The sequence below is a fragment of the Papio anubis genome, chromosome 14 (assembly GCF_008728515.1).
Source record: "Papio anubis isolate 15944 chromosome 14, Panubis1.0, whole genome shotgun sequence".
Classification (NCBI taxonomy): Eukaryota; Metazoa; Chordata; class Mammalia; order Primates; family Cercopithecidae; genus Papio; species Papio anubis.
This window is the reverse complement of record NC_044989.1, coordinates 24475409-24491541: the sequence shown is the minus strand read 5'-3', so window position 1 is coordinate 24491541 and position 16133 is coordinate 24475409. Positions and strand designations below refer to the sequence as shown.

Here is a 16133-nt window from a genome sequence, read left to right as displayed (position 1 = left end):
GGCGCCCAGGAGAGCAGCTGGGCTGGAGCTCAGAGTCTCCTGCACGGAGGAAGTGAGTGAAGCCACCGGAGTGACACGGATGCTCAGGGAGAGACTCACAGACGAGGCTGGGAGTGGGGTGACTGGTCATGGGGAAGGAGGACCAAGGCCAGGAAGGTTTCCTGAGTGGGAAATGAGGAAGGAATGAGATAGAAGTTATAGAGCAGGGGTGTCCCATCTTTTGGCTTCTCTGGGCCACATTGGAAGAAGAATTGTCTTGGGCCAAACATCAAATACTGCGGTTGAACAAGCTCGCAGCAGAGCATCCTATGGGCCTGCCCTCTGGTCTGGTCTTCGTGTGGGGCCCCCCGAATATCTACAGACCTGAAGCAGTCAGCAGCTTCCCCAGGCCTGTCCACCAACCCCCAAACACCTCCTGTCAGTCTGATTAGAAACCAACAGCAGCTGTTGCAGAAATTGATCCCTTTACCATCCCCTACTGAATCTGGAGGTGGTTTTATTTTTTGTAATCTCTCATGTCAAAACCCTTTCCTCCAGTATGGGAGTCTATCTAACAAGACTTGGAATTAAGGAGCGTGGTGGCTGTCAGGGAAATCGTGTCATCTGAGACTGCTCCGTGGCTGAGGCTTTGCCTAATTGTGGCTAAAGCAAAGCCCACTGTGGGGAGGCTGCAGGAGTGACGGCTGATAGACTCCCTGTTCATTCTAGCCTCGATGTCGGTCTCATCCAGTGTCATTTTAAAGGCCTTCTCTGACAACTCCCAAATTTGTATCTCCAGCCCCAGCGGCTTTCCTGCACTCAACATACAGCCACTTGTATGCCTCCATTTGTACATATAATAGGCATCTTAAATGCCACCTGTCCAAAGCTCCTGCCCGCCTTCCCACTCCAAAACCTGCTCTCTCTCGGTCTTCCCATCTCAGTTAATGGCAGTTCCATCCTTTTATTAATAATTGCTCAGATCGGGCCGGGCGCGGTGGCTCAAGCCTGTAATCCCAGCACTTTGGGAGGCCGAGGCAGGCGGATCACGAGGTCAGGAGATCGAGACCATCCTGGCTAACATGGTGAAACCCCATCTCTACTAAAAATACAAAAAACTAGCTGGGCGAGGTGGTGGGCGCCTGTAGTCCCAGCTACTTGGGAGGGCTGAGGCAGGAGAATGGCGTAAACCCAGGAGGCGGAGCTTGCAGTGAGCCGAGATCGCGCCACTGCACTCCAGCCTGGGTGACAGAGCAAGACTCCGTCTCAAAAAAAAAAAAAAAAAAAAAAAATGCTCAGACCAAAAAGTTTGAAGTCATCCTTGACGCCTCACTTTGCAATCCACAAGCAAGTTCCATGGCCTCCGATTGCTCTAATCCCACCACTGCCTCCCACACGCTTGTCACTTCCAGCCCTGTCTGTGCCACTTATCCCACGCCCGGATCATGGCCGAGCTCTCCTTTCCTCTAGGCTCTGCCCAATGGAGCACCAGCTTCCTCAAAGTCCAGCTCCCCTGCCCTCATTGAGACCAAGGAGCCCAACGGGAGTGCCCACAGCAGCGGGTCCACATCAGAGAAACCCGAGGAGCAGGATGCCCAGGTATGTGCAGGGCTCAGGGCAGGGGGTCACTGAGGGGCCAGATGCGGGCAGACACCAGGAAGCAATACATTCCTGCAGCAGGAGTTCTATGCTGGGGAGACCTGGCCACCACCCAGGACCTCCTCCTGCTTAGCATTGTAACCATGGGCAGGTCACCCCTCCAGCCCCACAAAACCCTACTGTCTCCTCATCAGTTACATGTTGGGGTGACCTGGAATCCTGTAGATTTGAGATCAGTGAGGACCTCCATGGAAAATTCTATAGGGTCTGAGACAATTTTGGAAGTGAGATTTCAGACCTGGGCTCACCTCTCTGGCTAGGTTCAAACCCAACAAGTTCCATGCAAGATGGGATATTTCCGCAGCCCCAAAGGCGAGGAAAATTAGCATGCTGTCCCAGAGTGCGGGGTGCCTCTTGGGGAGCACCCAGAACTGGTCCCTGACTGCAGGGCGTCTGGAGTATGTTTCCTGATGGAGGTCAGTGCTGCAGAGATGGGGTGTCTGCCCTGCCGGGGCTGCCAGGCTCACCGTGTGAGGGGGACAGGAGAGCTGGCCCTGGTGCCATTAGAGCAGATGCTGTAGAACAAGATGGTAGACGGGGCTTAGGGTAAATTAGGGTTTTCTCAAGTCCCCCAACATTCAGCAACTTTTCCTTATTGCAGTTTTCTTGAGAGAAAGTGGAGGTACAGACTCAAGGCACTCACTAGCAAGGAGGACACAGATACAGCTTTAGCAGCCTGTGATTTTTCGGGCCCTGAGCCTTAGCCAGGCCCACGCTGCTCCCAGATCTGCTTCAGGAACAGTTTCCTGCTGCTGCCACAGACCATCCATGTGATTTTACAGAAGAGGAAGATGTGGCTGGGGAAACATTATCTGGGGTCAAACTGTCAACCAGTGGCACACCTGTGCCGATGCTTAAGACCAGGGAGTGTTTTTTTTTTTTTTTTAGATGGAGTCATGCTCTGTCACCCAGGCTGGAGTGTAGTGGCGCGATCTTGGCTCACTGCAACCTCCGCCTCCTGGGTTCAAGTGATTCTCCTGCTTCAGCCTCCCAAGTAGCTGGGATTACAGGTGTGCACCACCATGCCTGGCTGATTTTTGTATTTTTAGTAAAGACAGGGTTTTACTGTGTTGGCCAGTCTGGTCTCAAACTCCTGACCTCAAGTGATCCACCCACCTCAGCCTCCCGGAGTGCTGGGATGATAGGCGTGAGTCACCACGCCCGGCCCCAGGGAGTCTTGACTGTGGCTCCCAGATGCACTGTTGAACCCATTCAGACAGCTCTCAGCTATTGAGCGTGCCAGTCTCAGTGATTGTTTAGACTGATGGCTGTGTCATCACAGCCAGGATTCCTGTTTTTGGAGTTGATACTTCTTCCTTGGAACTGGGAATAAAATGGTAATGGGTGCCCCAGCTCCACCTACCCGCCCCTTGTCAGCCCTCTAGTGATAACATTCTTTTCTCTCCCATCGCTTCCCCCTCAGATCTTCCTTTGCAAATGAGCCAGATGGGAGTTCCTTTAATAGTTCCCTGAAGCCCTAGAGCTGGGAGCCATTCATGTCCCCAGGGTGCCAATGTATATGGTCCCCACATCTACACAGCAGGAAGTGCCAGGACTGTCCCAACCCGCAGCTGTCTCGATTACAAGTCTCCTACTCGGGAGCCAGGAGCTCCCTACAATGCTGTCATTCGACACCCTCCCTGCAGAGCTCTGGTGGGGCCCAGGGAGCCAGGAAGGCCTGGAGCGTTGGGTGTAGACCCAGGCCACATGGAGCCACATGGGAGCATGGGGAGGACTTCCCGGAAAGGGATTGTGGAGCTGGAGGGATTGGTCCTCCGAGTATGCCTTCTTTTGTTCCTTTCCTCCTCCACCTCCGTCTTTCTCAGCTCCTCCCCGCCACTCTGTCCCATCTGCCCCACCTGCCCCACTCACGCTGCCTCCCTGGCTCACAGGCCGACAACCCCTCATTCCCCAACCCGCGCCGGAGGCTGCGCCTGCAGGACCTGGCTGACCGAGTGGTGGATGCCTCCGAAGATGAGCACGAGCTCAACCAGCTGCTCAACGAGGCCCTGCTGGAGCGAGAGTCTGCCCAAGTGTAAGAGCCACCCGGAGGCGTCCAGGCCCCACCGCTCCTCCCGGGCCCTGACAAGGGATTCAGGAAACCGGGCATCCCAAATACGGCCCCCCTGCTAGGCTGAGGCAGGTGTGGCATTTGGGATTCATGGGGCTTGTTCCCACTGCAGAGTAAAGAAGAGAAACACCTTCTTCCTGTCCATGCGGTTCATGGACCCCGAGATGGAAACGCGCTACTCGGTGGAGAAGGAGAAGCAGAGTGGGGCTGCCTTCAGCTGCTCCTGCGTCGTCCTGCTCTGCACGGCTCTGGTCGAGATACTCATCGACCCCTGGTGAGGGAGGGCAGGGCCACAAGTTTCCTCGGCTGCGGCGGTGCCAGGAGGCAGGCGTCTCAGCGGGAGCCTCACATTGGGGAGCAAGCCTTGTCTCTGCTCCCTGACCCACACTGCGACGGCCCCACGGGCTCCAAGAGTGCTAGATGGCACCCTGGGCTTCCTTTCTTTATGTCGCCCCAGGTTTTGGAGCAGTCCTAGCGTCAGAATGGGGATCTGGCCAGGATCGAGAGAGCTGAGGAACAGAGGCCTCCAGAAGGCTGGAGACCTTGGCTGGATGGGCCCACAGTGATTCTTGGGACAAAGATGGGGACACTGCATCAGCCTCAGTCACCAAGGCTGACCTGGCCCCTTTCTTGGCTCATCTTGATATAGATTTTAGGCTCTGGGCACAGACTGACCCCTCTCTAACACAGCAGCAGGCCCTCCAGGGCAAGGTGGGCCTCCTGGAGTCCCCAGCCGGCGAAGCCCTGTCTGAGGGTGATGACCACTCTCGTTCTCCCTTTCTCCCCTCGGCCAATCGGGGATTCCCCGTCACAGAGGATTACTCCTGACAAACTGTAATCCTGCTGGGAGCCTTGGGCTCGGTCACCTCATCTAAGATTGTGGGTGTGTGACCGTGTGCAGGCCACTGCAGGCTCCGGCACCATCTGTTTCCTCATCTGTGAAATGAGGAGAACAACCCCTGCCCCAGCTGACACTCAGGACTGTGGTGAGGCTCAAATTCACTGATTCCATGAGTATTGATTGGTTGTCTGCTTCGTGTCTGGCGATCAGGGGCTGGCTGGGGCCATGGCAGTGATGCGGCATACAGAAACCCCTGCTCTCATGAGACCTGGGTTCTGGCAGGGGAAGCTATAGGCATAAGCAATTAAACAAGTAAAATACACATCCATGCAGGAGTAAGTACTGCAGATCCAGGGCGGGCAAGGAAGGAAGTGGGTATGCTGCTCGGGGGCTTTGCTTTGTTTGCATTTTGATGTGGGATGATCAGAGCAGGCCTTGCTGGCAGAGTAATATTTCAGTAATGCCCGGAAGCAGGTGAGGGGTGAGGCTTCTGCTATCTGGGGGACACCTGCTTCGGATAGAGGTGCTGAGGCTGGAGTGGCCTGGCCCCTGGAGGCACGGTGAGGAGGCATTGCAGCGGGAACAGGGGCCACTGGAAGGAGTAGCAGGAGTCCAGCTCAGAGACGTGGGGCCTCAGACGCCACCGCAGGGCGCCAGATTCCACTCTTAACACAGGAGGCTGCTGGAACAAGGGAGCAAAGGAGTCCCTTGTTGTGACATATGCCCGGAGAGGCTCACTTCTGCTGAGAACAGCACTTAGTGAGCACAGCGGGAGCAGTGAGACCAGAGGAGACCAGATAGTGACCCAGACAAGCTACTGTGGCAACCAGGCCAGGCCGAGGAGAGAGGAGGATCAGTGGTTGGATTCTGAATTTTCTGGATTGACGAATGGATGCTCAATGTATTTTGGAGACAGAACTGACAGAATTTGCTGGCAGATTGGTTGTGGGGCATGAGTGTGGAGTTAAGGACGTCTCCTGGGCTTCTGATCTGAGCAACTGGCAGGACGGAGGTGCCAAGATGGGGACGAGGTGGCAAGACGAAAGTGCAGACGCAAAGATCAGGAGTTCGGTTTGGGATGCGTGAAGTTTTTAATGGCCACAAGCCAAGGAGGCCAGAGTCCATGATCTGGAGTTGAGAGGGCGGGTGGGGTTGGAGACGTGAACCTGGCGTCGCCAGCATGCAGGCTGTGCGGTAACACGAGACTCGCTGAGCTCAAGGCAGCGTGTCCAGATGCAGGGACGGAAACGTACCAGCAGGGACTCAAGAAACCAAGTGAGAAAAGTGTCTCAAGGAGGGGCGAGAGGTGACTGAAAATGGGACGTGGATTTAGCTACCAGGAGGCTTCTGGGGCTCTTGGCAAGGGCACCTTCCAGGGAGGGGTTAAATGGGAATGGGTGTGAGCAGAGGGTATGGAAGGCAGGTTTCCCGGAGTCATCGGGTTAAGGTGGATGTGTTAAGAGTGTGTCCACGGTGAAGCTGGGGGTGGCTGCCATAGGCGGACTCTTAGCAGCCCCCGGCAGCGAGGGAGCAATGCTGCTCCGTGCTCTGTCCCTTTAGCACAGCGACATGGCCGGGGCGCATTCCTAAGATCCCTGCCCAAGTTTATCCTGGGCTGTGCCCAGGCCACCTGTGAGTCGTTCCCTCTCTGGGAAATGTCCCAGGCAGCAGCTGCAGCTGGAGAGTGGCCGCTCCCGGGCCGGCACTCAGCTGGCGGCCCCTCTCATCAGGGCCTTTGTCCCGTTCTGCATGGCAGGCAGCAGCAATTCCCTGGCACCGCGTGGAGCTGTACAGGCACAGGCATGGGCTCGTGCTGTGCCGAGAGGCCTTCCCATCCCCTGCCCCCTGCCCCTGCCCCCTGTCCCTTGTCCCCCGTCCCCTGCCTCCTAGCCCCTCACCCCATCTCACTGTCCCCTCTGGCCCCTCCCAATTGTCTTCTCTCTGTCACAGGCTAATGACAAACTATGTGACCTTCGTGGTGGGGGAGCTTCTGCTCCTCATCCTGACCATCTGCTCCCTGGCTGCCATCTTTCCCCGGGTAAGAGGCACTTTTCTGCTGAGCTTGGAAGCGTCTGGAAGTGAGTGGCACTCCCTGTAAAACTGGGTGGTGATGGAGCTATTCTTTCTGTCAAATCCTGACAGACAGACACTCTTCTGTTAGGACGGTCCAGGCACTTGCCCATCCATTCATTCACCATCAGCAGAGCACTCCCTCTGGCTGGGCCACCAGGCCGTGGCAGGCCGGTGCTGGGCCATAGTGGACTGTGGCAGGCCGTGGCTGGCCGATGGTGGGCCTTGGTTGGGCCGTGGCTGGGCTGTGGCAGGCCGTGGCGCTGTGGCACACATGAGTACGGCAGAGTCTGGGTACACAGGAACCTGGGTAGAGAAGTAGTTGGAGGGCCAGCTGGAAGGTGAGTTGGCCCTGACTGTGAAGGCCCTTAGAAGCCAGACTAAAAGGATTAAAACTTTCTCCTGTATGGCACTGGGGTACCAAGCAGAGGTTTTTTTTTTATCAGAATGACAAAGGTAAAGCAGTGTTTAGGAACATGAATCTCACAGGTGGCTCGCCAGGTCACTTGGAGCCAGGACAGGCAGGAGTAGCTGATCAGAGACAAGCAGCCCTGAAAACTGTTCTCTGCCCTGGCCTCGTCACCGCATGTGCTGTGGAGAGGGCTGCGAGCTGGAAGCTGTGCTGTTGCACAGGCACCTGGAGGAGGTCCGACGCAGCGCCAGAACTCCCACGCCCTCTTCTCAGCTCTACCCCTTTGTCAGCTGTCGGGCGACTCCCAGGCAGAGCCCCTTTTGAGGCTCCTGGAACTGGAATATGGGAGCAGCCTGAGTTGCTGGCAGTCACGTCTGCAGGAGAAAGGGCTGGCAAAGGCTCATGGCCCTTGAAATTCCATTCCTTCTAGGCCTTTCCTAAGAAGCTTGTGGCCTTCTCGACTTGGATTGACCGGACCCGCTGGGCCAGGAACACCTGGGCCATGCTCGCCATCTTCATCCTGGTGATGGCAAATGTCGTGGACATGGTGAGCTCCTGCTGTCCTTGTTGAAGGGACGCCCCTATTCTCAGTGGAGAAGGGCTTCTGTTTGGGTCACACGAGCAGTTTCTCAATCCGTCCCTCCACCGTCATGTAGCTTTGGAGTGGCTCCTAGGTTCCCAAACATATCATCCCTGCCTAGTGGAAGGAGTCTTGTCCCTGTCATCCAGGGATCCTCTGGGATGGACTTGTTTCCTTGAAACTCCTCTCCCAGAGTCCAAGAGCCCAGTTCCATGTGCCCAGGCCTGTGTGTGCTAGGTGCCTTATGTATGTTGATTCATTTAATCTGTGAGAAAGTCCTGAGTGGTTGTACTAGTATCTGCAGTTTCATATGGAGAAACAAACGCTCAAAAAGAGTAATCAGCTGGGCACGGTGACTCACACCTGTAATCCCAGCACTTTGGGAGGCTGAGGCAAGTATATCATGAGGTCAGGAGTTTGAGACCAGCCTGGCCAACATGGTGAAACCCCATCTCTACTAAAAATACAAAAATTAGCCAGGCATGGTGGTGCGCACCTGTAATCCCAGCTACTCGGGAGGCTGAGGCAGGAGAATAGCTTGAACCCCGGAGGCAGAGGTTGCAGTGAGCTGAGATTGAGCCACTACATTCCAACCTGGGCAAAGAGTGAGACTCTGTCTCAAAAAAGTAAATAAATAATAATAATTCCCTTGCTCTAGGTCACACAGCCAGGAAGTGACAGAATCCAGAATGGAGGCAGTTCTAAGTCCTGGTCCTGTGTGTTCTTCCTCCCTGAGGGGGCAGCCAAATGCTTTCTTGGGGAGAAGGGACAGGAGTTGGGAGCCCAGATCTATTGGTTTAGAACCACTGGGCACATATTGAGCACTACATGCCTGGAGCTGTCATCGATGTTCTCTTGTCAGTTGTCACGGCCTCCTCTAATTGTCGAAGTACCATATACACTCTCTTCCTTTTTTTCTAATTTAATGTTATTGTTGCATTTTAACAATTGGAGCACAGGAATACAACCAGCATGGAGACTTATTCTGGCAGTGGTATAAGTGAAAAAGCTCCAGGGCTGCAGCTAATCAGAAGTCCAATGGGGGCTGGGCGCGGTGGCTCATGCTTGTAATTCCAGCACTTTCGGAGGCTGAGGTGGGCGGATCACTTGAGGTCAGGAGTTCGAGACCAGCCTGGCCAACATGGTGAAACCCCATCTCTACTAAAAATACAAGAATTAGCCAGGCACAGTGGCACGCACCCGTAATTCCAGTTACTTGGGCAGCTGAGGCAGGAGAATCGCTTGAACCTGGGAGGTGGAGATTGCAGTGAGCCAAGAACGCACCACTGCACTCTGGCCTGGGCGACAGAGCGAGACTCCGTCTCAAAAAAAAAAAAAAAAGTCCAATTGGAATGAGGAGTTAGGGGCTCCAGAGCCTACCTTGGCCAGGGGTTGCTGGTGCCCACTACCCGGGGAAGGGAAGCCCCAGGCCCCCTGCATGTCACAATACGCCTGGAACCTGGCACCCAGGTGTGGGGGTCACCACTGCACAGGGTCCTGGACACTGTACAGGACACCTGGAGATGCTGTCACTCATGGAGGAGTAAAAACTTAGGGAGGTGCAACAACTGCTCATGCTAGAATATAGATATGCCAGGAATCGCGCAAGCAAGACAAGCCCCCGTGGGTGAAAGTTACAAAAACGTTGGGTTGATTCTGATTGTGGATATACTTTCTCCCGGCCGCATCACCCAGTAGCAGAACCAGTGAAGACTCCAGAAGGCAGAGTGTCCCCCCAGTGGAAGGGTTTGGGCAGAGACTAGCTGTCATCACGGGGAGGCTGTGAGTGGAGCTCATGGCCCCGTGGTGCCTCCTGAAGCAACAGTGTGATGTGGGGAAGAACATGTTGGATTTGAAGCCTAAAGACTTGGCTCCTACTTCTGGCTTTTCTGCTTGCTAATTGTGTTTGGGCAAATCTGGCCTGAGTTTTCTGTACAACAGGCACAGTACTAAAAATACTCCAGAGTTTTTGTGAATGTCAAATGAGGCAACAGCAAGGCTCTTAGCTGCAGTTACTAACTTTCGTATGATTCGTCCCTGGTAAATTTCCCCATCTTTCCCGGTGTTTCTGGGGGAGCCCTGGGAGGTGGCAGCTGAGCGCACACTGCCATGCACAGCTCTCTGTGACCAGCACATGCTGTTCTCTTGAACGTGTGTCTCCTCCTGCCATCCTGGCCTCCAGCTCAGCTGTCTCCAGTACTACACAGGACCCAGCAACGCGACAGCAGGGATGGAGACGAAGGGCGGCTGCCTGGAGAACCCCAAGTATTACAACTACGTGGCCGTGCTGTCTCTCATCGCCACCATCATGCTGGTGCAGGTCAGCCACATGGTGAAGCTCACGCTTATGCTGCTCGTCGCGGGCGCCGTGGCCGCCATCAACCTCTACGCCTGGGGCCCCGTCTTCGATGAATACGACCACCGGCGTTTTCGGGAGCATGAGTAAGATGAAGCGCGACTGGGGATCTGTATTGTCTCCTTCCTCCCACCCGCAAAGTCCTCAGTTGAGCTCATGGGCCTGTGCTGAGGTGGCTTTCTGCCACTAGGGGTCCTCAGAGGCTTGTTCAAGAGCCAGAGTTCCTGGCCGCTCACAGACGCATCACTGGTTGGCTAGGACCTGGGAATAGATTCTTCCCATTGTCCCCGAGTGGAGGACTTGGGATACCCTGGTGTCTGGCTGGGCATCAGGCTCTTGTTCCCAGATGCGGCCTGACTGTGCTGTTATCTGTCCAGCAGCTTACCTATGGTGACCTTAGAGAAGATGCAGGGATTCACCCCTGGGCTCAACGGCACTGACGGGTAAGGGCCACGGCTTCCCTTCCTGGCCTGCACTCACAGTCCCTCTTCTAGAGACAGGAATACAACAGGCCCAAGCCCTGTGATCTCACCCTCCAGGAGGCACGTGACCTAGCACATGCAGGTTAGAGGAGCTGGCATGGGTTCCTCCAGGAGGGCGGCAGCAGAGGCAGGATGATTCTGATAGGGACCTGGACATCCAGGCCTCTGCGTGAAGGGCAGTGAGGCTTGGAGGGCAGCAGCAGTGCAGTGAGGAGGGAAGGAACTGCCAGGTGGATGGCAGCTGCATGTAACTGGCTGACAGGACAGACAAGCAGCAGGAAAATGAGGAGGGAGGAACACGCTTTGGATTTAGACCTGGCTTCTGAGCCTGCAGCAGGCAGTAATTCTCTGTGGGTCACAGGCAGGTCAGTTTCCATGAGTGGCAGTTTCATCTCTTGAGGAGGATACTGAAGCAGAAGTTCTCTAAGGTCGCTGCCAGTGCCAAGGTTTTAAAATTTTATGACTCAGTGACTTGAATGAGACCTTCAAGAAAGTTTAGAAATAAAAAGATGACCTAATAGAAGAGGGGTAAGACCTGCATAGCCCTTCACAAAAGAAGAACTCTAAATGGCCACTAATAAATGGCACTCAAGTAATCAAGGAAATGCCAGTCACACCCTAATGAAATACCATCACACACGTACTGGTCCAGATAAGTCTGACAATATCAAGTACAGCGGTAACTCTTACACTCCGGATGGGAGTATGAGTTAGTACAGGCACGTTAGAAAATATTTTGATCTGGCCGGGCGCGGTGGCTCAAGCCTGTAATCCCAGCACTTTGGGAGGCTGAGACGGATGGATCACGAGGTCAGGAGATCGAGACCATCCTGGTTAACACGGTGAAACCCTGTCTCTACTAAAAAATACAAAAAACTAGCCGGGCGAGGTGGCGGACGCCGGTAGTCCCAGCTACTCGGGAGGCTGAGGCAGGAGAATGGCGTAAACCCGGGAGGCGGAGCTTGCAGTGAGCTGAGATCCGGCCACTGCACTCCAGCCTGGGCGACAGAGCCAGACTCAGTCTCAAAAAAAAAAAAAAAAAAAAGAAAATATTTTGATCTATTTAGTAAGGCTGAAAATAAACCTGTGTTCCAGCAATTCCACTCCTACATACACGCCCACGCAGACGTGTGTATATGTGTATATATATATGTATCTTAGAGAAATTCATGCACATACTCATGTCCCAGGATATATGTATGAGAATATCCAAGGTGGCACTGTTCGTAATAGACATACCCCCTCCCTCAAAACAAATGAAAACAACCCAAATGACATCAACAGGAAATGGATACATAACTGGTATATTCATGTAGCGAAATACCATACAGTAATGGAAACTAACCACAGCTCCACATAAAAATATGGACGAATGACATAAAAAGCCATGGTGAGATTGTACCCCAGTCCCGTGGCCATGAAATCCCATCACTGATGTCTCTTCTGCAAACTCCTGCATGGTCGTAGCTACCTCTGTGATCAGTCAGGCAATGCAGTATTTCTTAAACACCTGGGGAGCAGCCCTGATGTAATACCAGGTGTAGCCAGGAGGGGCCAGGGGCTGCCCGGCTGTTGGAGAGGAGGCCAGTGAGTTAAGAAAGCTTTACTGCCCAGGGGGAGCCCGACTTGATGTGAAAGGGCCTAAGGAGCTGGGGTGAGCTCTGGGGCTGGGGTGGCAGGAAGCAGCACCGTCTAGTCGGAGGGAATCAGGCCCCCTCCGGGAGGCCCTTTCAGTTGCACGCGCTCTGCCCGGCAGGCTGCCCCTGGTGCCTTCCAAGTACTCCATGACGGTGATGGTGTTCCTCATGATGCTGAGCTTCTACTACTTCTCCCGCCACGTGAGTGCCGCCTGCACGATCCCCGCTCTGTGCCCACAACCCACAGGGCCTCCTGAGAAGCAGCCCTGGGACCTAAGAGCCCAAGCTCCTAAGGACTGAGGCTTCCCTTTACCCAGCCCCACACGTGAGCCTGGTCAGGCCACCGCCTTTTCTATATTCAGGCTTCTTCCTCAGTCACACAGGAAGACAGTGCCTCACCTCTTCCATCCGACCCCCTCCAGGATGGTGAAGGAAGCATGGGAGTGAGGGCGGGAGGGGACAGAGCGAAGGCACAAACATCTTGAATCAAATCTCTATCCCCTAGGCCAGGGGCTCATGGCCCCTGCACTCCCCATGGCGCTGAGGGACATTAGCACAACTGACCACGGAGCCGGAAGAGAAAGGGAAGGGAGCTGATGGACTTTCTGTTGGGTTAAAAGGAAAAGAGAAGGCCGGGTGCAGTGGCTTATTTTGGGAGGCTGAGGTGGAGGATCAGTTGATTCCAGGAGTCTGAGACCAGCCTGGGCAACATGGTGAAACCCTGTCTCTACTAAAAAATACAAAAATTAGCCAGGCATGGTGGCCCGTGCCTGTAATCCCAGCTACTTGGGGGGTTGAGGCAGGAGGATTGCTTGAATCTGGGAGGTTGAGGCTGCAGTAAGCTGAGATCACACCACTGCACTCCAGCCTGGGTGACAAGTGACCGCCCCCCTCCACCAACCCCACAACAGAGGAAAAGGGAGGAAAGAGGGAGGAGAAAGAACCTCTGTACTGCCGGCTCAGTGTTAGCTCAAGTGCCCCCTAGTGACTTTCCAGGGAAGTACAGCTTTCCCAAGCCACTTCTCATCCAAATAGCACCTGCTTAGAAAGGGGACTCCCCCCTGAGCTGGGAGATCCCCACTGCTGCCACCTCCACGAGACAGACCTGCAGCTGAAATTAGGTCCCAGAAGGCCTCCTGGATATCTGCTGTAACTATGGGGGCTGGAAACTGCACCGCACCATTGGGTGGCCTTTTGATGAGGGGGAATCCTTGCAGGGTCTTACTTCCCTTGCCATTTAGCCATCTTCCCTCCAGCCTTTCCAAGGGGAGCTCCTCTATTCATGTTCCTGTTTTTCTTCTTTTTTTGAGACTGAGTCTCACTCTGTCACCCAGGCTGGAGTCTAATGGTGCAATCTTGGCTCACTGCAACCTCTGCCTCCTGGGTTCAAGTGATTCTTCTGCCTCAGCCTCCCGAGTAGCTGGGATTACAGGTTGCCCGCCACCATGCCTGGTGAATTTTTGTATTTTTAGTAGGGACAGGGTTTCACCATATTGACCAGGCTGGTCTTGAACTCCTGACCTCAGGTGATCCGCCTGCCTTGGCCTCCCAAAGTGCTGGGATTACAGGCGTGAACCACCATGCCTGGCTGTTCCCGTTTTTCATCCTTCTATCCAGTGGCCAGCTCAGAGCACATGCCTCGCCTTGTCTGTGTCTGTAGGTAGAAAAACTGGCACGGACACTTTTCTTGTGGAAGATTGAGGTCCACGACCAGAAGGAACGTGTCTATGAGATGCGACGCTGGAACGAGGCCTTGGTCACCAACATGTTGCCTGAGCACGTGGCACGTCATTTCCTGGGGTCCAAGAAGAGAGATGAGGTGAGGGGTGTGGCCTCAGCCCGGAACCATGAGGCCATGCATCTCCATCTGTTCTTTGTTTCAGGGAACCCCCCTGGGCCCAGGCCTTCTCAGGGACAGGGGACTGGGGCCAGGTAGGGCTGAACCTAAATAGCAAACACAATATAAGCAAAAGAGGAGTTTCTCCGGCCTCTTGTAAAGGGCACTGCTGTAGGCATGGTGACATGGGCCATACAGCTCTGAGGCCATGTGTCAGAAGACAAGACTTTTCGCTAGAGCCCACCTTTCTGTTGCCTGTGAACTTCGCCAAAGTGGTTCCCAGCTCCACAGTACCCTCTTCCTCACAGCTGGGGCTGTTAGAGGAACTAGAGACGCTGTTTTAAAATTTATTCAAAGTAGTGGCCAGGCACAGTGGCTCACGCCTGTAATCCCAGCACTTTGGGAGGCCGAGGTGGGTGGATCACCTGAGGTCAGGAGTTTGAGACCAGCCTGGGCAACATATAGTGAAACCCCCGTCTCTACTAAAAATACAAAAATTAACTGGATGTGGTGGTGCACACCTGTCGTCCCAGGTACTTGGGAAACTGAGACAGGAGAATCACTTGAACCTGGAAGTGGAGGTTGCAGTGAATCGAGATTGTGCCACTCTACTCCAGCCTGGGCGACAGAACAAGACTCTGTCTCTCAAGAAAAAAAAAAAAAAAGTAGCAATGAGCTATTTTTAAATTATTCAGAGTTGGGATAATCTACAGCCGGGCATGGTGGCATGTGCCTGTGGTCCCAGATACCTGGTGTTTGAGGCCGCAGTGCGCTTCAATTGTACCTAATCGTGCTTGTTTATTGCCACTGCACTCCAGGCTGGGAAACATAGCAAGACCCAGACTCTTTTTTTTTTTTTTTTTTGAGACGGAGTCTCGCTCTGTCGCCCAGGCTGGAGTGCAGTGGCCAGATCTCAGCTCACTGCAAGCTCCGCTTCCCGGGTTCCCGCCATTCTCCTGCCTCAGCCTCCCGAGTAGCTGGGACCACAGGCGCCGCCACCTCGCCCGGCTAATTTTTTGTGTTTTTAGTAGAGACGGGGTTTCGCCGTGTTAGCCAGGATGGTCTCGATCTCCTGACCTTGTGATCCGCCCGTCTCGGCCTCCCAAAGTGCTGGGATTACAGGCTTGAGCCACCGCGCCCGGCCAAGACCCAGACTCTTTAAAAAAAAAAAAAAAAAAAAGAGGCTGGGATAATCTGACTGATGTGTGAATACAAAAAGCTGAGTACACGTCGTGTGTGGAAGACAGATGCATTTCTCCAGCACATCATCCAGTCAGTCAGACATGCTTTGAGCACTTTGGCCCTGCCTCTTTTTAGGAGCTGTACAGCCAGACGTATGATGAGATTGGAGTCATGTTTGCCTCCCTGCCCAACTTTGCTGACTTCTACACAGAGGAGAGCATCAACAATGGCGGTATCGAGTGTCTGCGTTTCCTCAATGAAATCATCTCGGATTTTGACTCGGTGAGTCCCCACCCTGCACTCTGGCGATGAAGCCGGCCCACTGCACATCACATCCTAGGATAGGCTGCAGAGGCCAGAGAAACTGGCTCCACCATCCCAGATAAGCCCCTTCCGCAATACACAGACTTCTGCAGCCACCTGGAACTACTGGGCTGGGAAAGGGAAGGGGAGTTGGGAGCCCAGGAACTCATCCACAGGGTCACAGGGTAAGGACTGGCCAAGCAACATCTGGAGACCTCTCTGTCCTGGGACCCTCTCCTCAAATTCAGAGCCAGTCAGCATTGATTGGGTAACCTGTATACCAGGGAGAATGCTTTTCCACACGTGCACAGCCCGCCTAGGAGACTGGTGATTTTATGTCAGTGTTGAGGTTGTGGAAATTGAGGCCCAGAATGTCAGGAAGTTCTCCCAGGGTCACGTGGCAGATGAGCGGTAGACTAAGTAACAACTTTGATAGGAAAGTGTCTCTTGGGTTTAGTGGGGTCCTTGTAAACAGGTACATCTGTCACTGGGTTGGGTCATTCATCTGCCTTGACTGCTGACAATTCTTTTCTGAATCCTGGCCCCAGCTCCTGGACAATCCCAAGTTCCGGGTGATCACCAAGATCAAAACCATTGGCAGCACGTATATGGCAGCTTCAGGAGTCACCCCTGACGTCAACACTAATGGCTTTGCCAGCTCCAACAAGGTAGCTAACCCCAATAGCCAGAGAGGAGACGAGGCTCTGCCCCTAGGCAAGAGATT

The 16133-nt window shown here is 54.1% G+C and overlaps 1 protein-coding gene across 6 annotated transcripts in view; it reads left to right on the top strand.

Annotated features, from left to right (window-relative positions):
- ADCY3 (adenylate cyclase 3) overlaps window positions 1–16133 on the top strand; it is a 106191-nt gene that overhangs the window by 86732 nt on the left and 3326 nt on the right. For 2 of the 6 annotated variants that reach the window (XM_009183793.3, XM_009183791.4), the window contains exons 9-19: window positions 1450–1578; window positions 3531–3673; window positions 3822–3983; window positions 6501–6588; window positions 7463–7579; window positions 9795–10054; window positions 10349–10411; window positions 12207–12288; window positions 13748–13906; window positions 15242–15388; window positions 15958–16077. In XM_009183793.3, the coding sequence (XP_009182057.1) occupies window positions 1450–1578; window positions 3531–3673; window positions 3822–3983; window positions 6501–6588; window positions 7463–7579; window positions 9795–10054; window positions 10349–10411; window positions 12207–12288; window positions 13748–13906; window positions 15242–15388; window positions 15958–16077 (1470 nt within the window). Of the gene's footprint in view, window positions 1–1449; window positions 1579–3530; window positions 3674–3821; window positions 3984–6500; window positions 6589–7462; window positions 7580–9794; window positions 10055–10345; window positions 10412–12206; window positions 12289–13747; window positions 13907–15241; window positions 15389–15957; window positions 16078–16133 lie in introns of all 6 variants that reach the window. The other 4 variants (XM_009183792.4, XM_009183790.4, XM_009183794.4 and 1 more) reach the window with 3 other exon arrangements.